General features: G+C 37.9%; 2 protein-coding genes across 6 annotated transcripts in view; one reads left to right on the forward strand and one right to left on the reverse strand.

Annotated features, from left to right (window-relative positions):
* Positions 1–26222, forward strand: part of CTNNB1 (catenin beta 1) — a 37928-nt gene that overhangs the window by 5831 nt on the left and 5875 nt on the right. For 3 of the 4 annotated variants that reach the window (XM_007428670.4, XM_007428671.4, XM_088150924.1), the window contains exons 2-16: positions 7064–7122; positions 7927–8154; positions 8232–8485; positions 8631–8869; positions 8955–9156; positions 9639–9783; positions 10443–10546; positions 12207–12545; positions 12753–12911; positions 15064–15183; positions 15564–15714; positions 15792–15913; positions 16498–16558; positions 17410–17630; positions 17828–18582. In XM_007428670.4, the coding sequence (XP_007428732.1) occupies positions 7110–7122; positions 7927–8154; positions 8232–8485; positions 8631–8869; positions 8955–9156; positions 9639–9783; positions 10443–10546; positions 12207–12545; positions 12753–12911; positions 15064–15183; positions 15564–15714; positions 15792–15913; positions 16498–16558; positions 17410–17618 (2346 nt within the window). In that variant the 5' untranslated portion in view covers positions 7064–7109 and the 3' untranslated portion in view covers positions 17619–17630; positions 17828–18582. Of the gene's footprint in view, positions 1–7063; positions 7123–7926; positions 8155–8231; positions 8486–8630; positions 8870–8954; positions 9157–9638; positions 9784–10442; positions 10547–12206; positions 12546–12752; positions 12912–15063; positions 15184–15563; positions 15715–15791; positions 15914–16497; positions 16559–17409; positions 17631–17827; positions 18583–26222 lie in introns of those variants that run through there. The other variant, XM_088150925.1, reaches the window with a different exon arrangement.
* Positions 22278–26222, reverse strand: part of ULK4 (unc-51 like kinase 4) — a 183322-nt gene continuing 179377 nt past the window's right edge. For both annotated transcript variants that reach the window (XM_088150921.1, XM_088150922.1), the window contains one exon: positions 22278–23055. In XM_088150921.1, coding sequence (XP_088007047.1) covers positions 22992–23055 — 64 coding nt within the window. In that variant the 3' untranslated portion in view covers positions 22278–22991. The remainder of the gene's footprint in view (positions 23056–26222) is intronic.

Genomic DNA, 26222 nt, shown 5'->3' on the forward strand with positions numbered 1-26222 from the left:
TGGAAATTTTCTGTACAGAGACAGCTTTTGATGAGGCTGGGGGAATGGATGTCTGATTTATGTCCTTTGCACACCTGAAGTAAAGAACTGTGGTATGTGGGGGGGAGAGCATGAAGAATGAGAATGGTTACAGGTTTGGCAACCATATCACTCACATGGGGGGAACATAGCAACAGGCAGTCAGCTTCCCATCTCCCCCCCCCCAATGAAAGGAAGAGACAGTCCAACAGTGTCCCATCTCATAAAAGGTGAACTGGTGCATTTCTTTGGACAGCTTCTGATGGGCAGTGGGGAGGTCCAACCCTTGCATCCTTAAAGCATCATGATTTCCCTAATACAAAAAATGTTAACATCAAAATCCTTATTACTGGTCCTGTTCCTCACCATCACTTTCATTCCCACTTCCCTTCTGAACCAGCAGATTTGATTGCTAGAGGTATCCATTCTTTGAGGTGACTGGGTGCTGCATAAATCTAAATAACCTGGCAGATCTTCCAAGAGGATGCAGCATGCAGAGGTTCAGTCAGCAAAGCTTGTACAACTGAGTTTCTGCAAATGGGACTAGAGAGGAGGTGGGCAAATACTCCAACACTGGCCACAGTGGCATAGTCCTTAGATAGCTAATGGATATCCCTTTCAAACCATAATATTTTTGGGGGGGGGTCTCTTCTGCCAGTACACCATTTCCCAGTCTGAGGCCTACCTAATATTTTTAGGGTGTAACGTCTACTGTGTCTAAACTTACCAATTTGATGTTTAGGCTGGAAGATTACTCGGGAGGGTGGTAGAACAGCAGTGGCTTTCAGCCTGGACCATATGGCTCTCCAGAGGGCCATACTGTATTTCTAGGAGGCCATCCAAACTTTACTGCCAGTTTGTCATAATCTTCACCTCTCATTCTCTGTGCTAATTTCAGTAGCATAAATACTGAAAATTACTACAAATTATAATATATGATACAGTTTAGATTAATAGTGCAGATGGTAAAGTACTTTTTTTCCAGCTAACAGCTCAGAGGCTCAGAAGGGGACATGAGCAGAAAAACCCCAAACTCTGGAACAGAGCATCCTGTCAGGATAAATGTTTAGATCTTCCAGAAAGGGCAGTTCATCTCAAACTTGCACAGGCAACAATATTACCACAGACTTGTAGAAATAATATTTGGAGAATGCTATTAACAATCTTCATTGGTAAGTGTTTGTTCCTTTTATTGCGCTATCTTTATGAATGCACCTATCTTAGAGTGGGAAGCATCCCACAAGGCCACAATATAGACCATATCCAGGAAGGAGTGGGCTTGTACTCTGTTGCCCTGGAGGCCAGGGTCAGAACCGGTGGTTTGAAATTGCAGGGAAGTAGATTCTGGTTAAATGCTTTACCAGATCTTGTACCAAGAAAGGGGTTGGACAAGATCATTTTTGAAGCTACTTCCATTTCTGATCTTATGAAAGAAAGAGAAGGGTCAGTAAAATTTGCATTCTGTTGCCCATTTTGTTTAGTTTTTATACAGTATACACTTCCTAATTCTAAATAACTTAGACTTACATCCTTCCAAATTACCTCAAATATATGTTTCACTCCTATGATGCAGACAAGCTGTTCCAACCTTGTTCTGGCATTAAAAGAGCCTTGTAGATACTTGTCCCTTATAGCAGTGAGGAGTACCTTTACCAAAAGACAAAAGTGATGGGGTTTGCAAAGAAACTCCAGAAAAGGTGGCACTTAAATGGTTGGGAGATAAAAACGCTAATTTATTCTAAGTATCCAGGGATAGTATCAGGTGAAAGGCTCAGACAGAATGTACTTCACTGTCTGCTCAAAGGAGCTTGTTTACCATTCAAAAATATTGCCAGTGATGAACACTTTGCTCCACTATCTGTTAAATATTTGAAGAGTAAGATCATCCCTGATAACTATATGCACCTTATGGCAGGTCCATCTCTTACTGGACTTGGTTCTTAAGGCAGAGCTATCTCCTATTGAGAGTCCAAATGATGTTTTGAGGATGACACTTTTGCTTTAAAGTGGGTTTATGCAAGCTGGAGACCCAGATACAGATTTGTTTATGGATGTGGGATTAAATTAAGAGCTCATCCTATTAGGCTGCTTTTCTTGATATTAATAGATACCAAGATTCTATGATAATTCTTCATAGAACCTGCCTTAATTGGTAAGCTAAGCTCTGTTGGCATTAGCCTGTTGCTCCACTTTAATGTTGTGTTTTTAAAGGTAAAGGCTACCATCAGATAATGCCTGATCAATATTAATAGGCAAAATGCTCTACTGTCCAATTTCTGAACATTGTAAAAGAAGTAGTTAAGGGTTTAAAAAGCAAATTACAAGTCTTAGTTCTGTCACATAGTTGTGCTTTTTCATTATCAAAATTTGATGTTCTATCATCAGTTTTACAAGTAAAATAAAATTAAAATGTCCTACCCTAAACTTAAGTGTCTTTATAATGTGAGTGCTGGAGAATCTGTTTTATGTTTCCATTTTTACCATGAGTCATGGAAAATATTAATATTTTCTCTCCTGGGAAAGATTCTTGGACACAGATAAATTCTGTATCACCTGCCTTTTATCAGATTGTAACACAAAAACTACCTACAAAGTGGCACATTTTTGTGTGCTTGTCTGTAGAACACCACCCTTCAGTTTAGGAAGCCATTGTATTTAGAATCTATATTTTTAAAGACCACCTTACTGAATTAAAATATATTTTACTAACATGTTATTGACCATAATGAAGATGTATTATAAATGCAAAACTCATTCTTTATCTAGAAAACCCCATTCTAAAATGTACCTGATAGAAAATATGTATTAAAAATTTTAATATTTAATTCAGATAATTAAATATTAACCTAGAATTTTAAAAATTAGGGCTTATAGTAGAAATTCAGAGTATTTCCATTTAAAAAATAAGGGTCCCCTGAATCCTGGTCTAACCAAGACTATCTCTTCATAAGCACCAATATGTTTGCTTTCCTAAATTGAAGGCTCTTGTTCAGTTGACAAAGTGAGTTTGGGAGCAGAATGGTTTGTCATGGAAGTAACTAATCCGGGAATGGGCCAGTCATTCTCTCTAGCCCAACCTACCTCAAGAAGGGTTGTTGTGAGGAAAAATAGGGAGCCTTGAGCTCCTATATAAAAGGCAAGATATAAATAAAAAAGATACATTGATTCATGGCTAAAGTAGTAGATTTGTTTATATCTTTTGAATAATGTGCTTATAACTGAAACAATTTTTTCTGCCAATAAAATGTTCTGGGTATGTGTAGCCTTTCTTTAAACAATATAGTGCTAGTGAATGTCTATTTGAACTAAATTAAAAGAAAAACTACAATGATTTTTCTTAAGTGAAAACATCTGCCAGAGAAAGGCAGAAGAAAAGGCATAGTTACTAATGTGTATGTGGGTGGAGAATTAAACAGAAGAGTGTTTGATAATGATATAATCCATTAGTTGCCTGTGGCACTTGCTCAACCAGTTTGTATGGTGCTCAGAGTGCCACAGAAGCACTGTGTGTGGTGAATGTTCTTTATAGTTATGTCTTCAGTTAGAGGCTAAAAACATAATATTATTACAATGTCTGCTTAGACCAGGGGAGAAGATAATGGTTTATGCTGAGAGTACATGATTAGTCTGGGAAAATCTTTAATTGTTAAAAGTTTATTGAATAAAGATTTCAAGTGACACTTAACGATTTCCAAGTCTTTGGTTCACATATCTCATAAAACCACGTATCGTTATTTACAAATGTCTTGAGTTCACCCAACATACTAAGCCAAAAATATTATGACTTAGTGTGATTTATGAACTTAAGCAGTACATTGAAAATGGTGAAAATTTAATACTAAAATACTTAGATTAAATAAGTGAATTTATTAATAATTTATATAGGCACCCATCTTAAAGCAAACTCTGGACGGCTTACAGTCCAAAAATAAACAATATATGCAGCAATGAAAACAAAAGAAATATGCAAGATAAATTAAAAGCATTGTAGTAAGAACTTTGTATATAATAAAAACTTAACAAATAGCACATTGCATATGCTATCACCAAAATGTTATTGAAAAGTGACCTTAATTATAGTATATTTACTGTAAAGGTTTTTTTTGCTTTGAAGAGTTTTTTTTTAATTCATACTGATTTTATCTATATGCAGTTAAATTAATCTTAAAATTATTTAACTCTCTTCAGAATGTGCTGCTATTTTCATACTGAAGAAAAAGTGGTAAGACATCATGAGTCTGGAGTATAGTCCAGGAACAGTCATTGAATAAAGAATATTTTAAACACTTTTATGTTGAGGAAATCTAGGCACAAACTATCTCCTAGTTTTTCCAAACACCTAGATTTATAATAGTCAAAATTGTAAATTATTCAAGTGTCAATTAGGGTAGTGCAACAAGCAAATATAGCTGCTGAGATTTCTTGTGTTGAAAATCTGGATTGACTAGATAACAAATTAGCGAACTAGTTTAGTTCAGTTGTTTTACAGGCTTTTCTTGTTAGAGGGTTCCATGTAGAAATTTTCACTTGATGATTTATGTTAAAAGTTTGAATACTTGAAAGCATTGTTTATAAAGTACAGTTATAAGATTGAGCTAATTACATTAGGTCTTGAGCTTATATTTTAAAAATGCTTGTAATACATTGTTTTTAAGTAACTGCAATTCCTCAGGCTTAAACTAATTGAAGAAATCAACCTATTCAAGTATTGTTAATAAATATCATTAATCAGATACTAATTAATTATCTTACCAATATAATTTAAATTGGAAGTGATGGTGGGAGAATAAGATCTAGGCAATATATTCCACAAATCAAACTGAGAGCCGGTTTGGTGTAGTGGTTAAGGCACTGGGCTAGAAACCAGGAGACCATGAGTTCTAGTTCCACCTTAGGCACAAAGCCATCTGGGTGACCTTGGGCCAGTCTCTCTCCTCTGTCCTTTCTGCCCTAGGAAGGAGGCTATGGCAAACCATTTCTGAAAATCTTGCCAAGAAAACTTGTCTAGCCAGGCGCCAGGAGTCAAAAACTAATTTATTTCCCTCCCTCCCTCCCTCCCTCCCTCCCTCCCTCCCTCCCTCCCTCCCTCCTTTCTTTCTTTCTTTCTTTCTTTCTTTCTTTCTTTCTTTCTTTCTTTCTTTCTTTCTTTCTTTCTTTCTTTCTTTCTCTTTCGTAAATATTACTTATTAAATATATATCCCTCTTTTTATTCAGGAATTCAAGGTGAGTATTCCTTCCTCTAGTTTTTTCCCACCTCAACAACCTGTTAATCTACTTTACACCTTGTGGGCCTCAAGTTACATTTCAGGGAGCTCCTAAAAATGCATTTCTATACCTAATACTACTTTGTAAGAAAGGCTATAATTGGTGGTAGTCCTTTGTTGCAGAAAATAGTTTTAAACTATTGCTTGTTTACTCCTAAATGTACATTGGCTTTACTTTTTAATCCAAATAGCTGTGCTGTTTTGTAATTCTCATCTTGCTTGATTTTAAACTTGTTTGATTTTATCTTGTGGACCAGTATGCATAATCTATTACATGTCATGGATTGAAAAGCAATTAAAATTTCCTTGCTATGCTAAAGTTATGCACTTTAAAGTTATTCAGTGCTGTGCTAAAGTTATTCACAAGCTGAGTTAAGAATGTATTAATTTGGCTTGTGAATAACTTTAGCATAGCACTGGTTGAAAGGCTATGGCATAATTATTACAATCCCAGTAATGCTCCCCCAAATACTCCTGAAATGTGGGAGGAAGTTTTTACTTTAGGAAATGTAATAGCAGGGAAATTATTTTGATATTTTAAGTGTTTCAAAGGCATATTAGAGGTGTGTACTTGTTTCTGTGCAGTAGAATGTGAATATAATTGAGTTGCCTATACAAACCTCTCCTAAATTTTTTCGAACCTTATGTGGGAATTTGGATTAGCTAATTTATGAAGGGACAAGCGGGAAAACTTTGCTTCCAAAAGATAAAGGTATATCTATAACCATACAACCCAAGCCTAGTCATCTTATGATGATTGCTTATTAATTTGCCTGTTTACTACAATATTGCTCTCAGTCTCCAAAGTTTGTATCATAACAGACGTGCCAGCATTTTGTCCAGCTTGATAGAAAGGAATATGCAGAAAGCTTAGTTGATAAAAACTCAGATCCTATAGCAATATTATTGTTGAAGTAGTTTTTTTAGCTGCAGTTCTGACTCTTCCAACATCAGCTTCTTTGAACCAGGAGTTCTTTTGGTTGGTCCGTCTCAGTTGTAAAGGAAACATAGCCCTGCCGCTGACACCTGTGTTGGCCTTATCCCATTTCTCTGAGCAGTAAGCTGTTCCATGACGCAGCATGTATTTGGGTTTGGTTTCCTCTGGAAGGAAGTAAAATAAACTTAAATTGAGGCACAGTTTAAGTACAGCAGCCAGCCAGAGTCCATTGCTTCTGTATGAGATCTCTAGAGAGGCAACTCCCCAAATGGCTATAAATTTAACTTTGTCCCAGCTAGTAGCTTTGTATATCTGATAGCCTCTAAATCAGGGGTTCTTAACCTGAGGTCCATAGATTTCAATAGGGCTGGGGACTTGGATACGAAAAAATTACAATTTTATTTTTACTAACCCCTAACTATAAAAGATTATAGACAACAAAGCAATGCATGGTCTCTAGATTCCAAAAATAATTGTTAGCGTCGGTATATCTCACTATCTATAATTGTTAACTTCAGTATATCTCACTATCTAAAATTATTTGAATTAATTTTTATTATTTTGATAACTCTATTTCAGCACAGTTGTTTCCTTTAAAACAATATTTTATGCATTTACATACATTTTTCCTTAAAGGAGTCCATAGGTTTCACCAGATTCTCAAAGGGGCCTTTGGCACAAAAGTTTAAGAACTTCTGCTCTAAATAAATTATGTTGTTCTTTCAGTAAATTTTTATCTGGTTCGATGATCAGAAAGAGATTTAGATTTAGTTTTAAAATCTTTTAAACCTAAGACTAAATTGTCTTAATTACATTTCTTTTCTTTCTTTTTTTTCTGCTTTAGGGTCTGAAGTGCAGCAGACCACAGTTCTGGGAGCACATCAAGAAACATGGCAACTCAAGGTATGGATTGGTATAATCAAGTTCATATGAAGATTAAATAAATTGTGACCAATATGGGTGTAATCGCCAATTTTAAGCTCTTAAAAATAGTAAGAAATTAAATGTATATAAGAAATTAAATCTAAAATCTGCTAGTTTTAACATACCTTGATTTTGATGTTTTATGTTGAACAGAACAAGTATTTGTTCTGCTCTGTACAGTTGCAGAAATGCTCAGACACTTGCCACAATTAAGATTAAGTGTAATTAAGTAACTCATTTTTAAAAAAAATATTTTTAGTAAAATATAGGTATGTTCATGAAATAGGAAAAAAGTTGTCTTGGATTTGAAACATACCATAGTGTTCCACAGATCAGCCATACCAGTAGAACTGAAATCTGGAACTCTGGTTGTTCCTGATTTTGAACAAAATGAAATCTGGGTGGGGCAAACAGGGCAAGGCTAGTGTTGATCACCACCTCCTCCCATCTACAGCTCACAGCACAATGTATCTCACTAGCCCACCTGCCCCATCTTCCCACTGCCTGCCTTTTCATGCCCTTAGCCATCACCACAAACATCTCAGTGCAGTCTGTCCCTCTCCTATAACCTGAAAGGAAATTCCATAATTTATCACAGAAAAGTTTTTTTGTAAGGTAATACATTACACTTCTGTTAAGACACAGGAGAACTTTTCCCCTAGATCTTAAAGAAAATGTATATATCTAGCATGCAATTTATGTCTAGCAAATTAAAACTCTAATAAAATTTTGCCAAATGTTTTATCTTAGCGAGCTTCTTTTTAACTACTTTATTGCCAACAGCTGATTTAATGGAGTTGGATATGGCAATGGAGCCGGATAGAAAAGCAGCTGTCAGTCACTGGCAGCAACAGTCATACCTGGATTCTGGTATCCACTCTGGTGCCACAACAACAGCTCCGTCTCTGAGTGGCAAGGGAAACCCAGAAGAGGAAGATGTTGATACCACCCAAGTTCTGTATGAATGGGAACAGGGATTCTCTCAATCTTTCACTCAGGAACAGGTTGCTGGTAAGTAGAATTCTATGACCATATTAATCACCCAACTGCATATCAATTAGATGAAAAAGTGCCTACTCCTGTTCCAGATATTGATGGACAATATGCTATGACCCGAGCACAGAGAGTGCGTGCTGCCATGTTCCCGGAAACATTGGATGAAGGCATGCAAATCCCATCAACACAGTTTGATGCTGCACATCCAACAAATGTACAACGACTTGCTGAACCTTCCCAAATGTTAAAACATGCTGTGGTTAATTTGATAAACTACCAAGATGATGCAGAGCTTGCAACTCGTGCCATCCCAGAATTGACCAAACTGTTAAATGATGAGGACCAGGTATGTGCACATTGATTCAGCTTATATTTACCGTGATCTCTAAGAGGCATACGTCTTCGGATCACGTACCAATATGTGTATTCATATCATCTTAGTGGTCTCACTTTTGGATTTTGAAAATGTTGAATTTCAATGCCTTTATTAGGTTGTGGTGAACAAGGCAGCAGTTATGGTCCATCAGTTGTCCAAAAAAGAAGCTTCTCGTCATGCTATCATGCGTTCTCCTCAAATGGTTTCTGCCATTGTGCGTACTATGCAGAATACAAATGATGTAGAAACAGCCCGTTGTACTGCAGGTACACTACATAACCTATCTCATCATCGTGAAGGCTTGCTGGCAATCTTCAAATCAGGAGGTATTCCTGCTCTGGTTAAAATGCTTGGGTATGTAAATAATTGATTTGATGTATCTATCTATTCTGTGTTGGCCTTGGGTAGGATATTTGTTAATTTGAGCTTTTCTTTATAGTTCTCCAGTGGATTCTGTGCTTTTCTATGCTATTACTACTCTGCACAATCTTCTGTTGCATCAGGAAGGTGCCAAAATGGCTGTCCGTCTAGCTGGAGGTCTACAAAAAATGGTTGCCTTGCTCAACAAGACAAATGTTAAGTTTCTGGCCATTACAACAGATTGTCTTCAGATTCTTGCATATGGTAATCAAGAAAGCAAGGTAATATTTGAAATTTTATTATGCAGTCAACAAATAGTAATGTTGGGCAAATAACATTAGTAGGACACGTGTAAAATATTTTAGTAAGCTAATCCTGTTCTCTGCTTTGTGTATGTGATTTGGACTCCAATAATAGTCCTTGAGGGTTGATAGATCAATAATATAAAATACGTTTCACATACAGATAATCCCAGGTTCATACCCAATATCAATAGGCAGGATTAGAAAATTGGTATTCTCAATATTGGGAGATTGGCTGGTGGTCTGACTTCATGTTATCCATTTATTAAGTATATATATTTCTATACCACCCTTTTCCTGAGATTCCAGGAGAAAATGCAGTTTTCTACTTTTGAATTTACAGATCAGCTGACAGCATGACACAGTAGTGTCAGACTGAAGTGATTGCAATTCCATCTTAAAAAGCTATCCTGATTAGCCTATTGTCACTCCTTTACTAATTACTTTTTTTTTTTCGGCAGCTAATTATTTTGGCAAGTGGTGGACCCCAGGCTCTAGTAAACATAATGAGGACTTATACCTATGAGAAATTGTTGTGGACCACAAGTAGAGTGCTGAAAGTGCTATCAGTCTGCTCTAGTAACAAACCAGCAATTGTTGAAGCTGGTAAGTGCTTCGTTTTTCATAGAATCAGGACTGTTTCTGTTTTTCATCAGGCCAAAATTACTGAAATTTCCTTTGGGGGGGCAGGTAATAAAATGACCATTTATATAGGAGCTATTCTAAACTGGGTGGAATGCTTCAATAACAGGAGGTATTATTTTCAACAAAAGCTGACTTAGTGTCAGCTAAGTAAACCAAAAACGATTGACAGCAGACCATTCCTAAAGTGGAAATTTTAGTAATGGTTGTTAAAATGTTTATAATATGTTTTTGTGCTATTATTGCAGTTTTTGTTTTTAACATTTTTAGTAATTTTGATCTGCCCAAACACTTGGGCTTTTGGATAGATTAGGTCCATAATACATCACTCGCTTAATTTATCTCATAACTGGCCTTAGCACTTTGTCAAACATGGAATGTGTTAGAACCTATTGCATGTATGCATGTGGAACTGTGAATCAAATTAGATCTGAGACTAAGAATTGCTCTACATGGTTCCCTGTGTATTGTGTAGCTGGTATACTTTAGTTTCATCATGACTACTTGAATACAGTCTACAAGGATGTGAATAACTGCCCTTGCAGTAAAATAAGCACATTATTTTCTCCATAATGAGAGGTTGAAATAAAGATGAATGATAGTAAATCCTAATTGATCTTTAGGTGGAATGCAAGCCTTGGGACTGCATCTTACAGATCCAAGCCAACGTCTTGTTCAGAATTGTCTCTGGACTCTTAGAAATCTTTCAGATGCTGCAACTAAGCAGGTAAGAAATGGGAACTTTTGAAAGATTATTAATATTCCACTATAAACTGGTCTTGGTGTTAGAAAATTATTTTTGTTATATCGAGTTGATTTTGGTACTGTTATCCTAGTATTGCACAAAACTCAGATTGAGATGTTTTTAAAAAACAAGTTGAAATAATGGATAGGCCCTAGGGGATAACTTGATGGCAGAATTCAGTCAGAATGCTAAATAAGGTTTTTCATCATAATCTTACATCTTATGCTGTTTCCTGACTTTGCGTCAAACTAGATTAATTAATTAACATGCGAATTATAATTTTATGGATTTGGTTGAAATCTCAAGAAACATAAAGGCTTAGATATGAATAAGGGAAAGATGATTTTGGGGTTCAAACCGCATGGTTATAACATATCAGAACTACACCCATGTACCATTGGGACTAGGGTATAAAAATGCTAAATTATTAATACAGTGGTACCTCTAGTTACGAACTTAATCCGTTCCATGACTCTGGTTGCAACTCGAGTTGGTCTCAAGTCGAGGTAAAGTTTCCCATAAGGTTCAATGTAAATCCGGTTAATCCATTCTGTCCTCCGAATTTGGTCGCACCACGAGGCAAATTTCCCCATAAGGTTCAATGTAAATACGGCTAATCCGCCCTCCGAATTTGGTCGCACCCCGAGGTAAATTTCCCCCATAAGGTTCAATGTAAATACGGCTAAACAGTTCTGAAACATATGCATTTTATTTTTAAACCTCAAAAACCTTCCAAACGCCACAAAAACCTTCCAAACACCACAAAACACACCACAAGCCTCATCGAACGTCTCCTTGCTACCGCGATCTCGCCCATAGGAAGCCGCGACCGCGTGGCAGCAGGGAAAATGGCTGCGGATCCGGTTCGTAAGTAGAGGTGAGTTCGTAAGTAGAGGTAAATTTTTGGGGCCGGAGCTGGTCGTATCTTGAAAAATTCGTAAGTAGGGGCGTTTGTAAGTAGAGGTACCACTGTACAGGGTAGCTTATGGAAACTGACTATAGAGTTATTTATGGTCCACTGGTCACACGCTATCTTGTTTTTTTTAAGTGAAAAGCATTATAAACTAGCTGATAAACTTGAAATGCATAGGATCAGGGGAAGCAAATACATCAATTTCCAATTCTATGATCACTTTATTATTTAGAATCCATATGCCCTTATGAAAGTGAGTTTCATGATGTAAACGTTTCCATAGTGCTTTATATAAATCAAATGAAAATGAATTCAAAGTATTTTTGAAATAAGAGGCTTCTCCAGTATTAATTTGCTCCAGTCCTTTGAGAAACAAGCCATTCACCTTGATGTTCAAAGTATTCCTCAACAATTCCTTATTCTCTTGCCAGCATCAAAGTATAATGAAGCGCTTAATGCGCCTTTATTTGGAAAACCCAATGCTGTCCCTTGTAGGATTGTTAACCATGATGCTGCTGGTATATCACAAGGTTCCCTTCTCCAGTCAGGTGTCCGTCAATCCTGAAAAATACTTACATCTTGTTGATAGAACCCACAGGTGAGGTACGCAATGCAATACAGAATAGATCAGGGGTGAGGTGGAGATGATATTTCAGGGTTATTAATTGCTATGGATAATGGCATACAGTTTCACAGAAAGGCTGATATTAAATGCACCTCTTCTTACAGGAAGGCATGGAAGGTCTTCTGGGAACACTTGTGCAGCTTTTAGGATCAGATGATATCAATGTTGTGACCTGTGCTGCTGGCATCCTTTCTAACCTTACTTGCAATAATTACAAGAATAAAATGATGGTGTGCCAAGTTGGTGGAATTGAAGCTCTTGTGCGCACAGTTCTCCGTGCTGGTGACAGGGAAGACATCACTGAGCCAGCTATCTGTGCCCTCCGCCACCTCACCAGTCGGCATCAGGAAGCTGAAATGGCCCAAAATGCTGTGCGTCTTCATTATGGTCTACCAGTGGTGGTTAAACTCTTGCATCCACCATCCCACTGGCCTCTTATAAAGGTGAGGTGATTTGGTAACCAAATTATCACTATAATCTTAGGTTTATGATGGGGAGGAAGAAGTGCACAAAATCTAGCTGGCCTCTTAAATCTGTTACAAAAATGCAATGAATTAAAATTATTTTCAAAGGCTTGAGTTGTGAAGCTAAATTCTGGGGTACTTTGCAGCATGTCATTACCTTTCTAATTGCTCTCCTTACATTTGCAGGCTACTGTTGGCTTGATCCGTAACCTTGCTCTCTGTCCAGCAAATCATGCTCCGTTGCGTGAACAAGGTGCAATACCAAGACTAGTGCAGCTGCTAGTTAGAGCACATCAAGATACCCAACGTCGTACTTCAATGGGTGGTACACAGCAGCAGTTTGTGGTATGTGGTGCTTGATGCTGAATGGCATTAATTAGTGTTGCAGGGATTCAAGTTAGAAAAGATATCAAATTCTGTTGTGCATTCCTTTTACTTTATTTAACCAAGTATCTTTGCAAACCTGATATCCATTTGTTACAAATTAGTATTTCACAAAGTAAAATTTCCTATATAAATGAAAAATCTATTACACTTAGAGCAGCTAAATAATAACAAAGTTAAAGTGCATATCTAATTCCTGGCTGTTATAGCAAATATAGGTGGTCCTCGCTTAACAACCGCTGGTTCAGTGACTGTTTGAACATACCATGATGCTGAACAATTGGTACTTACAATCTGTTCTTGTACTTAGGGTGTTGTAGCATCCCGCAGTCATGTGATCACCATTTGCAACCTTCTTTGCCATCTTCCTACAAGCAAAGTCAGTGGGGAAGCCGGCAGGAGGTCGCAAACGGCAACATGACATCCTCGCTCAACAACAGTGACGGGAGTGCTGGAATTTCCATTGCTAAGCGGCATGGTCATGTGACATTGCTCTTTACAGTTGCATCACTTAGTGATGGAAATTATGGTCCCAGTTCCTCTCGTTAAGTGAGGACTACCTATAATGGCACTTTTATAAATACTGTAAGATCTAAGGTCTTGAGGTCTCCCACCCCTCACTTCCATGTACTGTGTAAGATTTTTAAAAATCTTTGGGTCAGGATAATGTTAGATAACATATCCCCAATATAATTGACATCTCAGTTATATGTATGTGGGATACTTTTGTATCTGTGATAGGCAGAGAGTAATACCTGGAACTGGGGCTCTCAGTACATAGGCTGTAGAATTCCAGATGACCAGCAGGTGACTGCAAAGAGATATAGAAATAACATTTTGCTGCTATTTGGAAGTCTTACAGAGTTTTGCAGACTTGATACAATAACTCTACCAAAATTCATAAGAAGCTTTTGCACAATTGATGGATATGGAGTTAGTGTTTGAAGATGTGCTCTGGCATGATCTTCACAATCTTCCCACTGGAATAAATGTGTGCAGTCATCAATAGAATGATTTTGGTATGCATTGTAGCCAGAAAAAAACTCTTAAGAACATGATTGTCATAAAGGCTGTGTTCTTTCAGCAATTGAAATACAATCTTAGATTTGATATCTTAGTGCTGAAATGCTGATTCTTCAGCCAAGACATTTACATAGGTAAACTCTAGCAGCAGCAGATAGTATCTCTAGTTCAGCTTTAAAAAGAGTTGGCAGTATTCCTGAGGATTACAATCATTATTGCAAATTAAAATGGTAGAAGCTGCAGCTGGTACTCCTTTTCAGAGTTTGATCCCATGTAGTTAAACTAAATTCCTAGATTAAAGTATTGGTAAGTTGTTAACTTTAATTCTGTATAGGCAACCAAGAACATTTTAGCAGTGAATTTCAGTAAGGGTAAATTAAGTATATGGTCATGGTGAGAATAAATTATTCCAAAGATTTGTATCTGCAGTGTTTTAAGTTCATTGTAAGTGAATTCACAAGTTCAAGTTGCAGTGTAGAAAACATGGATGTTTACTGGCAAGATGGCCTGCATTAGGTAGTAGCTCTTACCCATGGGCTCCTTGTGACCCCAAATCCATCTGCATATCCCAAAATTCCCCCAAATAGATGGGTGTGGAAATTTTGGACTTGTTTGTTTTGGGAGCAGGGGGCTAAAAGAATATGTATCTTGCAGAATGTAATAGTACCACTTCAAAACCATCAATGAATTGGGCTGGTTTTTCCTGTTAAAGGTTTTAAAGTGGAAGAATCAGCCCCATATTTCTGTAAAGACATTCATTTTGTCCCTTAATTCCCCCCCCCGGCAAATGTGGAAGATAGGAATTCTAAGGTATTAGCCCTGCCCATTGCTTGTTGCAGTGTTGTTAGGTGTGTCCCTTGCAGCTCCCAGACAAGGCAGAAAAAAAGAAATGTGACTAACCAGCCAAAAGAGGTAGCCCTTTCCTTGTCTGTAAGTTAGAAAACTTACCTGATAATTGAATTGTGTGTGAGCAGTTGAATAAATGCAAATATGTTTATCTGGTGAGGTATGTTAATGTTGTGAATTGGTTAGGCATTTTGTAGCAAATATCTTGCCTACCAGTATTAAGCCCATTATGTTTTCTGTACAGGAGGGTGTGCGTATGGAGGAAATAGTTGAGGGCTGCACTGGAGCCCTTCATATCCTGGCTAGAGATGTCCACAATAGGATTGTAATTAGAGGTCTAAACACCATTCCACTCTTTGTCCAGGTAGGTGAAGTCTTTTGACTAATACTTAAACTAGTTGAGATCTAATGAAAATATACTGCATGTGTTTTTTAAAACCTGATCTGAGTTGTGAGTTTGGTATTCGGTACAAAAATTGGTGTTCTCTGTAAAACAACTTGAAAATAGGCTTGAAATCTCCAGTGGAAATAGATTCTCAGTAGAGTTTCCTAAGGAATAGGGGATTCTACATTATTTTCTCTCCATGACAACTATAACTTTGTCTAGTTGTAATATTCAGTAAGAAGATGCCTACCATAACTTTTGGTGCCTAATAATAGCCAGACATCGAGTCCTAGTTACTAATAGTTTGTGTTCTAAAAACACCCCAGAATTTATGTCATTCTTTCCCTTCCTACTGCTAGCTGCTATATTCCCCTATTGAGAACATCCAGAGAGTAGCTGCAGGTGTACTATGTGAACTGGCTCAAGACAAAGAAGCAGCTGAGGCAATTGAAGCAGAGGGAGCTACAGCACCATTAACAGAACTACTTCATTCTAGAAATGAGGGTGTGGGTAAGTGAAATGGGGAATGGGATTGGCCTTGCTTTGATTTTAGGTTCCTTTGCTAAAATTCTTTTTTTCTTGGACAGCAACATATGCAGCTGCAGTATTGTTTAGAATGTCTGAAGATAAACCACAAGATTATAAGAAACGGCTGTCAGTGGAACTGACCAGTTCTCTCTTTAGGACTGAACCAATGGCTTGGAATGAGGTGGGTTAGACTGCTAAATTTTCTCCATCTAACTTTCTTCCTGTTCACAGAATTCTCTGGATTTTGTACTGGGTTTCAAATTAAAATTTTAATCAAATAGTACAGAATAAGCATTCACCTTAGAAACAGCAAACTAAATAACCAGGAATTAGGTTGAGTTCCTGGGTGCTTCTTTTAGTCTGTCTTGGCATATTTGCTAGCTGTTATTTTGTTCTGTGCTGATTAGTTTTCAGTGCAAAGCTAAATCACTTGAATACTTGTCCAAATGATGTGCTTATAAAAACATTTGTATAAGAAAACAGAACATCCAATATTAAATCTTAACAATAAGACAGTGTGGCAGGAACAATTCTGCATGTAAAAAGAAATGTAAAATTTTTCTACCAAGGTATTTGGCTTAATTATTCTAAGACTGGCTATACAGAAAAGTAACTAGAACTGTTCATTCTATGCCTATGTACAAATAACTCATGTATAAAATATAGTTTTTGAAATTATGGACCTGCAAATTAATTTATAAAACTGGGAGATATATTTTGGAATTAACTTCCTAGCTCAGATCCCATTTTACATATATCCTACAGAGTGCTGATTTGGGACTTGATATTGGTGCCCAAGGAGAACCTCTTGGCTATCGCCCAGATGGTATGTATCAGTTGTGCAGATGACTTGACTTAATGAAAACATTAAATGTGAGGCAGCTGCTCCCATTACATTGACTTAGGTATTTGCAATGATATACAATGTATTGACCTATGATGGCGGTTCCAGTTACAGTCATTAAGCGTGGCAGCACATGACTATAACTTGCAACATCCTGCTGGCTTCCCTATTGACTTTGCTTGTTGGACATCAGTGGTCACAAATAGCGATCATGTGACTATGGGATGCTGTGGCCATTGTCATTGCGCACCAGTTGCCAAACACCTGAATCATGACCATGTGATTGTGGGGATACTGTGATGACTGCAACTTCAAGGACCAACCATAAGTCTCCTTGTTCAGCACTGTTGTAACTTTGAATGGTTGCTGAATGAGTGGTCACTAAGCAAGGACTGCCTGTACAACATGTATTAAAGCCTTAGTGAGTACTTCATCAAGGCAATATTGATTCATTGCTTGTGTTCTAACATGTGAAGTGTATATAAGGTTTCCTTTATATAAGCAGCATATTTTTAGACATGATGGTTGCAAAAAAAGTGAACAAGCCATAAACCTTTCTGGTTGCATATTTAAAGGTCTGTATTTAGGTTTGTGCACTGTGATAGTATATGTGTTCTAGGTTTTCAGCAGTATGCAGACTAATGGCTTGGATGAAATTTGCTTATGCTTCTGATAGTAGCATGCTTTTTGTCCATGTAAACCTGGGCTAGAAAATGACTTCAGTGTGGCTAGATTATGAATTTCACACACTTGATACCTGGAGCTTCTGTTGCATCTAACATATTAACATGATTTCCCCTCCTCCTCCCCTCTGCCACCCTTAACTTTCTTAGATCCTAGCTACCGTTCTTTCCACTCTGGAGGATATGGTCAGGATGCCTTGGGTATGGACCCAATGATGGAACATGAAATGGGTGGCCATCACCCTGGTGCTGACTACCCAGTTGATGGGCTACCAGATCTAGGACATGCCCAGGACCTTATGGATGGGCTCCCTCCAGGTGACAGTAATCAGTTGGCCTGGTTCGATACTGACCTGTAAATCATCCTTTAGGTAAGAAGCTCTACCTACAATCTGAGAACTTGGCTGGCAGGGAGGGAACTGCTTTGGGTTGGTCCACGTTGGTCTGAAAGAGGAATGCCAAACTCGTGATTTGTGAAAGTGATTAATGTAAATATGTTACACTGCAAGCTTGATGCAGTTTTTAACATGAGTAGCCATAATCATTGTTTGTTTTTCCTTTTACACAGCTGTATTGTCTGATCTTGCATTGTGATTGGCCTGTAGAGTTGCTGAGAGTGCTCGAGGGGTGGGCTGGTATCTCAGAAAGTGCCTGACACACTAACCAAGCTGAGTTTCCTATGGGAACAACTGAAGTAAACTTTTTGTTCTGGTCCTTTTGGTCGAGGAGTAACAAATGGATTTGGGGAGTGACTCATGAAATAGAAGAATGCACAAGAATGAATCACAAGATGGAATTTATCAAACTCTAGCCTTGCTTGTTTAAAACTTTTTTTTTTAATTTTTAAATATCTGTAATGGTACTGACCTTGCTTGCTTTCAGAGTAGTTTTCTCTTTTGCAGTAATTGTAGGGTTTTTAAGTCTCTGTGTTTAAGTTATAGTGAACATGCTACAGCAATTTCTGATTTTTAAGGATTGAGTAATGGTGTAGAACACTAATTCATAATCACTCTGATTGTATTCGGAAAAGTGTAACATTGTGTAGCCCTTTTGTATAAAAAAAAGTTAGACAAATAGAAATGGTCCAATTAGTTTCCTTTTTAATATGCTTAAAATAAGCAGGTGGATCTATTTCATGTTTTTGATCAAAAACTTTATCTGGAGATGCCTGGATAGAGGCCAGTAAAAACTGTTGTATGGAACCTTGTATTGGACAGTTTACCAGTTGCCTTTTATCCAAAATTATTGTAGCCTGCTATGATACAGATGCTTCATGAAAACAGTTATACAGATGGTTCAGAATTAAAGTAAACTTTTAATTCATTTTGCTGTGTGTAAAGTTATTTCAGTCATGTGCATTGCGATCTGGCGAAGTGCAAATTCATCTCTTGCCATAATCATATTGTGATATTAGGGTGATCCTCGCCCTCTGCTGTCAGATGCCATTCAAGGAATATTTCACATCTGCAGATTAATTCCATTCACTCAAAACCAAGGCTCAGTTTTCTCAGTTGAACATCGTATTGAGTAAATATTTAAAAATATAGGGCTGTGCAGTTCATTGCTACAATTTGATGTGTCAAATCAGGTCAGATGATTCAGATAGGTTTTTGGTGGGGGGAGGCAGCCCACTGAGATTGATCCAATGGATTGATTTGCACAGGCTTATGCAGCCTTCCATTTATTTGATGTTTCCACCTCCTTGTAAATACAGCCAAGCAAACGTATGCACGGTATGTGTGCATGAAAGTCCTTAAAAGAAACACTTTGGCATGAAATGTCTTTACTACTTATATGCAAATAAGCAGCATTGAGCCAAGGAGATTATCATGGAGAAATGGGAAATAACAGTGTAATAGAAGGATGCTGCTCTTTACAGGGGCATGCAGGAGAAGTGGACTTTCCATCAGAGGTTTTTAAGCAGAGGCTGCTTGGCTGCTCCAGGCATAGAATAAAGGGATTGAGATTTACTGTCACTAGGGCTGGATTAAGAAATGCTTCTCTCTTTAAATGCTCCGTGTTCATGGATGCTTTAACAATGTATTCATGTGACACATCTGACCCAGCCTTGTGCAAACCACAAAAAAATACCCTGTAATTCAATGCTGGACGGGCAAGGTTCTGAGTGTTTTATATACTCAGATGAGTGGCTGGAGTATGTGGCTGCTTTAGTCTCTCATTGCTAGAAGAGCTGGCTAACTTCAAGTGAATCCAGACAATGTAAGGAGTCCAGGTAACTAAATTAACCTAGGTACAAATTTCAGAGAAGGAGTTCTGCCTTAATCATAGCTTGCTGATTATGCTAGGCTGCTATACAGTCCAATTAAGCTGGTTTAGTATCTTGAGCAATGATAATCACACAATGTATTGCTGGATATCAGCCCTGGCTTCAGTCAGTCATGCTGTAATCATTTCCTGGATAATTTCTGGTAAAATAGGAAGCCAAGATTCAAAACAGGTGGTAACAGCCACTATTACCAATTAAATACAACTAGAAATATTTTGAGATAAATTTAGGCGCTGTCTTCTTTTACACTACTAAGATTTATAGTGCTTAGCATGGCTTGTGATATAATTTGCTAGCAAACAGGTAAAGTTAAATAATAATACATCCCAAAATCCATTGGAGTTGGGTGGCTAATAAATTTGCCAGTTAATAAGAGAAGCAGTGACTTGTGTTCCCTGAACCGTTAGCTAATGCTAACAGTGGTAATATATTTAAATTAATGGGATGGGTGGTTCTCAAAACTAGAACTTCAGTGGGTTCTGCAGTGTATCTTACAAATGGTATGTGCAAAATTAGTCTGAAAATTGACCTGAGAACTAGAAAGTTCAATTTCACTCCAGGTCATAACAATGCCTTTGAACCAAACTCGTGTGGAGTGAGTGATTTCCAAAAGCAAATCATGCAAACCAGAAGCACTTTGAGATGTGGACATAGCTTGTTTCGGGGCTGGCTACCCTCAGAATGGTTTGAACTGTTTCTGGGTTGGAGGGGGATGGGTTGCATGGTTTGAAGAAATGTAGTCCATTACTGGATTGATGAATTTTGCAGAGGTGATTGCAACAACTTCTGAGAAACATATTTAGGCATTCTGTTACTATTCTGTTACGGTTTTAACAGCTTAGCTGGTGTCCCACCTAGCCGCTTTCTGCGTCCCACTAAGTATTTTATTCCATATTTCATAGTGATACAGATGCCATGCTGTTAACAGCTTTAAAGACAATAACTAGCACTTTGAACTAGACCCAGGAGCCTACTGGTAATGCAGCAATAACAAAACCAGCATTACTCCAATCTGATGGAGTTGCCCATGTCAGAAATCTGGCTGCTGCATTTTGTACCAGCTGTCATCTCCGAAGACAGCGTGATGTAGAATGTATTGTAGTACTACAGTACTGGGGCTAATGTTACTAGATTATGTCTATTGATAGGTAGCAATATCTTAGAAAGGTTTAATCTGAGCTTATATTGGCCAACCCAGATCCCCATCAGCACTGTATACAGGACTCTGATGGCATCTCCAGGTTGGCCTGGGCTATCAAAGTATAACACTCTCATCTCGCCCTGAACTGCCAAATGGCCACCTCTAGTGGTTTTATTAGATGTTAAATAACATGGGAGAAAGCACTGAGCCTTGATGCATCCTGCAGGGGCTCCTACAACCACAGCACAGAATCATCCATAGAGGTAGGAGCAGAACCTTTGTAAAACGATGCTCCCAAATCCCACCCCCTGCAGGCACTCCAGAGGAATACTATGGTCAATGGTCTTGTATGCCACTGAGATACCTAATAGGACCAACAGAGGCATACTCCTTCCCCCATCAAGGTCCCAAGTGAGGCCATGAACTAGCAAGATCAATTCTATTTCCATCTCATAACCAACTTTGAATCCTGACTGAAAAGGCTCTAGATCAGTGTTTCTCAACCTTGGCCACTTGAAGATGTGTGGACTTCAGCTCCCAGGGAGTTGATGTCCACACATCTTCAAGTGGCCAAGGTTGAGAAACACTGCCCTAGAGAATCCATTATGTTTGGATCCTCTGTAGTGGATTTGCAACCATCTTTTCAACTACCTTTATAAGGAAGTGGAGATTGGAAACTGGGCAAAAACTGTCAAAAACAGCCAGATCCTGGAGGGGCTTTTTCAGGAGATGGCACACTACTGCCTCCTTAAACAAGTAGCATCACATCTTTTTCCAGACAGGTGTTAACTACTTCCCAGAGCCAGCTTATAAGCCTTTGGCCATCCAAATAAACCAGGATGAGCATGGATCAAATCCACAGGTGGAGGCATTTAAATATCAGAGCACCTTAGCCACTCTCTGAGACTCCACAGGGATAAAAGAATCCCAGGTTGTAACACAAGTCATTGCCTTGCTAACTGCAGTGGAGCATCCAGTCCAGAGTGGGTATAAGTGAACTTGATCTGCTAAGGCACTTGCCAATTCATCTGGCGTACCTGCAGGGGTTCATTTTGTACTGTTGATCTTACTCTGAAGAGGGTTGCCAGGAAACTGGATGTCATAAGTGCAGAGAATGGACATTTTGCTGCTTTTATTGTCACTGTGCAGGCTCAAACATGAGCTCTTATCAGGACTCAGTAACATCCACTTCTGATTTTCTGCCATTGTCTCTTCAGTCATCTTTGCAGGCATTTCATTTCCCTCACTTTTCCAAAATCTTTTTTTTTTTTTACAAATTTCCCAAGGTATAACCACCCAAATTTAGTGGCAATCTAAATTGACATGGTACAGGATTTAAATGCGCTAATATTAAAAGAAGCCATAGTTTTCAGAAGTCCACTTCCACAACTTTTTGTGGAAAAATGATAAAACTTTTAATATATCAAAGCTTCATTTAGGTAAACCTCTAATGCCTATTTAATGAACAGCCAAATTCAAATCGCAAGACCTTACGTGAGAAAAGTATCTAGATAACATTGAGCCTAAACACTATAAAAAGCAAGCTTGTGCCCAACTGTTTAGTATGATGTTACTGAAATTGTAATGATTCAGGTTTCAAATCTTAAACCTTGATCTAATATTTAAACATAGGATGCGTATGCTTGAGCAAAAGCCATTCAGCTAAGAGATAAATATTGTAGAGAAGGGAAGGCGGTTGTCTACATGCTGCAATTGTAACAATTTCCTATTGTTAAACTAGGGAAAATCCAGCTGTCTGTTTATGGAGTTTTATGATTTTGTTTCTTGTCCCTGTCCTTTATATCCCAGATAATGCTGTCATCATATTATTTCCAGCATTTAAGGCATTTCCCCCAACCCCATGAATTAGATTTGCTTTTCCTTCAGCTAGATTTTGAGGAACTATTTTGGTTTTCATGACAGTTTGGATAGCAGTTTTTCATTTCTTCTCTTTCCCTGTTTTTCCCTGTTTTGTATTTAACAAAGGATGGTTGGCTAACCATTATAAGTACTAGCATGTAGCAAACTTAAATGGTTCTTTTGTGGTTTTAGAAGTACACCAAATTTGCTAGAAAATGGTCAATAAATGTACAGCTTCTCTGATGCAGGGAGATAGAATAACAAACCCATATGGACGGCAGCATATGGGCTGTATCACATAATTCCAGTTAGCACTGCCACCTTGTCTTCAAAATGTGGATGAGAAATAAATGAAACAAGAAAGTTAATTTTATTTTAAAAATTGTTTGGGTTCTCAGATTTAAAATCCAAAGAGAATATAGTTGCGTGGCTGAATGCATCTTGCTAATATTCAATCTTCCTGAGGATTTCAGAAGCCAAGGAAGCAATAATTCTATCAGAATGGAAGCTAACACAGAGAGAGGGAGAGAGAAAGGGAAAAATGGTTACTATAAATCTAAGGACAAACATGGAGAACTATGTAAGCAGATTTACTGAAAAAAACCGTTCTCATTTTAGCCATTTATAAAAAGAGTGTTTACATTTTCTCCCATCATTCTGGATATGGATACCTTCTTTAATTACCTCCTTAATCTTGCCATTTATCTGTTGATTGTTCCTGCTTATAGAGAGCCATTGGCCCTTGAATTCACATCAGAAAGACTGGCTCCTTTGCCCTAGCAAGTTCATATATTATATAATGAATCAATTTAGCAACAGCTGCCTTTAAGTTGGCTGATGTGCATAATGCAATTTTAGCTGGCATTTCTTCCAAATGTTAAAGTACAGTAGAAGTTTACTTGGTTTGAATCCAAAGTCAGTAATGTACAAATTGATATACAATATATGATACTTGCATGTAATCAACCTCGAGGAATTTCCTCGTGGAAGATGGCAACCACATTGGCACAGAAATCTGGCATGTAAGGGAGTAAATTACCAAACAGCATTCCACGGGGAAAAAGAACGTGAAAGAAACTAAGTTAAAGGCCACCATACATGATCAGCACCAAGAGAAGATTGCACCAGAGTCTCTTGACTGGCAAAATGTTCTAGAAAAAACTAATTGTTACTGTAAGAATGCCTGTTATCCAAAACCTAGGACTGTGTGACATTTCAGATCACTTGTAGGAACCCAATAATGGAGACTTTCTTAAAACTGAGGAGCTGATGTCTGAGTTTGATGCTGGACTCTAGGAACATCCTAGAATCACCACCCAAAAACTCTACACATACCAACACATTGAATAATCAATTCAGTATCAGATCATACAGCAACAAAAGTTTAAACAAAAGAATGTGGCACATTTGAAATGAACTGAATAACAGTTACTTTGTTATTCTGCATTGCACACCTGATATCAGCCATTCAGAACAAACAAGTTTAATGGAATCAGCAAAGCTTATCCTACATCAAATTGAGAAGATGCTATAGTTGCTACTATGGAGGATAATGCTTTGACATGAACTCTTTGTGGGAAGACAGTGGCAGAGCAAAATGGAATAATCAGAAACAGACATAACCTCAAATGTATGTGTGGTTTGTATTGTGGCATGACATAGTCTTTGGAAAGAAATGTTGTAAGCAAAAGACTCAAATGTATTGATGTTCATTAGTCTTCATGTGGACTAATGAAAAATGTCTAGAGTCTTCCTGGTCAGATTAGGGATTTGAAAATGTTCTGAATTGGTGGCAGAGAGATTTCACAATGAAACTATTTTCCTACAAGAATACAAGAGTCATCAAAAGTGTCATTTTGATTACTTGATATGGTAATCCCATAACAGATCCCAAAAAACAATTCAAAGTTGAATTCTTTAACCAGATGCTAGGATAGTGCAATTCAGTCAACTGAAGAATGTCTCATGCAGTTCAAGGAACATGCAGTTCAAGTAGCTTATTTGGGAAGTTGCATGAGCTTCCAAAACTCACTATATATCTGACCTAAACCAATAATGCAGGGCCCCTAAAGACAGTGGGACCAATGATGAAATCTATGATATTGATGCAAGTGATTTGGGCAATGCCCTTTCAAGATACATTTCAGCAGGTTCAAATCCAAAGGCTCTTTTGGAATACATGTTCACAAATAAGATGCACATCTTTTTTTAAATGCTTTATTTGCTCTGCACATATTACTAGTACTTCTTGTAACAGTGCCATGATAATAGTTTCTACAAGTTAAAGTTAATAAATAGTTATTTACATTCCATAGTGACCTTGCAGTCTTCTCAACAGAGGCATGAACTAACTCAGGTAATTGAAAATGTTTGCAACCAAGGCACAGAAAACACCACTTTATTTATTCAGATTAAAATGCCAGTGATTACTCTGAAGACAAGTTCCATCTACTGTTCAGACCTTTGAAAGGTTCTTCATATTTTTTGAACAAGGCATTTTAAGTTGTTAGTTTTCCATTATTGAGATAGGAAGCAGAGCATTAGCAATAGAGGAGGAGAACAGGGTAGATGGCAAAACTGCAGGCACGTGTGAAACTTTTATGGGCACTTTCAGAAAGTGTCTGCTAGAAGATTCTCCCTTGCACAAAATGGTAGCCATAATTGGTTCCAAAGCACCTGTTTGCCAGAATCCCTTCTAGCTCTCCCTCTCACAGGTATTACTGCTGGCCATCATTTTTATTGTCTAAGAAAAAAAAATGTGGGACTCACATGGGGCCTGGGGGCATTATTGGAAATAAAGATGCTAGAAGCTGCTACCTTGCTCTGCAGCTTGCCATTTTTCCACTGGTTTAATTAAAACAATTTTATGGAAGATTAAAAAGTTGGATGGGGCAGGGAGCCAGGCAGATATCAAGAGAGGTCACTGGTGCCTATGGATACCACGTTGCCCAAGTATAGGATATTACCACCATAGCACAAGCAAACTATACTTACATTTTTCAAAATAAGAAGCTAAAGTGTTATTAATCTTACTAGCCCATTTTGTATTCAAAGTGCCACAGAATTCTAACCTCTGCCGTTCTCATAACATGAAACCAGATCATTTTTTTTAGATAGAGTATAAAATTCAAAGCGGTGCTTTGCCAGAAAGTTCAAAGTAAAATTGAATATTTTGTTCAATTAACCTAATTAATCTATTAGCACTGTGCACAGGGTTTAACGGAGCATTTTGTGAAGTGCCCCCGAAAGAGAGGAGACAGGCCCATCCTCCAGAAGACTTGTGCAGCTGCTTTAAGAGCTTTCCTGGATTGTCACTTTGTATGTACGCACACACAGTCCCTTTGCTTTAGTGGCCGTTGATGCAGACGTTTGTGTGCAAAAATGTACACATGAGAGACACTCTGGGAAACCCTAATTCTTGGAGCAGCCAGGCTGAGCCTTCCGGGGGCCATGGCTGCTTCACTATTTCAGGAAAGGGTATTCTGTGACACACCCCTTTGAATGCTTTTCATAGCCCCAAAGCTGTCTGTATTAAGGCAAAGGCACACCACTGGAAATATGCTGACATAAGTTTACGGTAGATGGTGCTTCAGTAATGCCATGACAAGAAATCTGCAAAACATCGCTGTACATATGAAAAGCAGGCTGAAAGAATATGACCAGCCCAAGATCGAC

Source organism: Python bivittatus, unplaced genomic scaffold (assembly GCF_059951505.1).
Source record: "Python bivittatus isolate LINGU-HERP-01145 unplaced genomic scaffold, Pbiv_v1 ctg000610_np1212, whole genome shotgun sequence".
Classification (NCBI taxonomy): Eukaryota; Metazoa; Chordata; class Lepidosauria; order Squamata; family Pythonidae; genus Python; species Python bivittatus.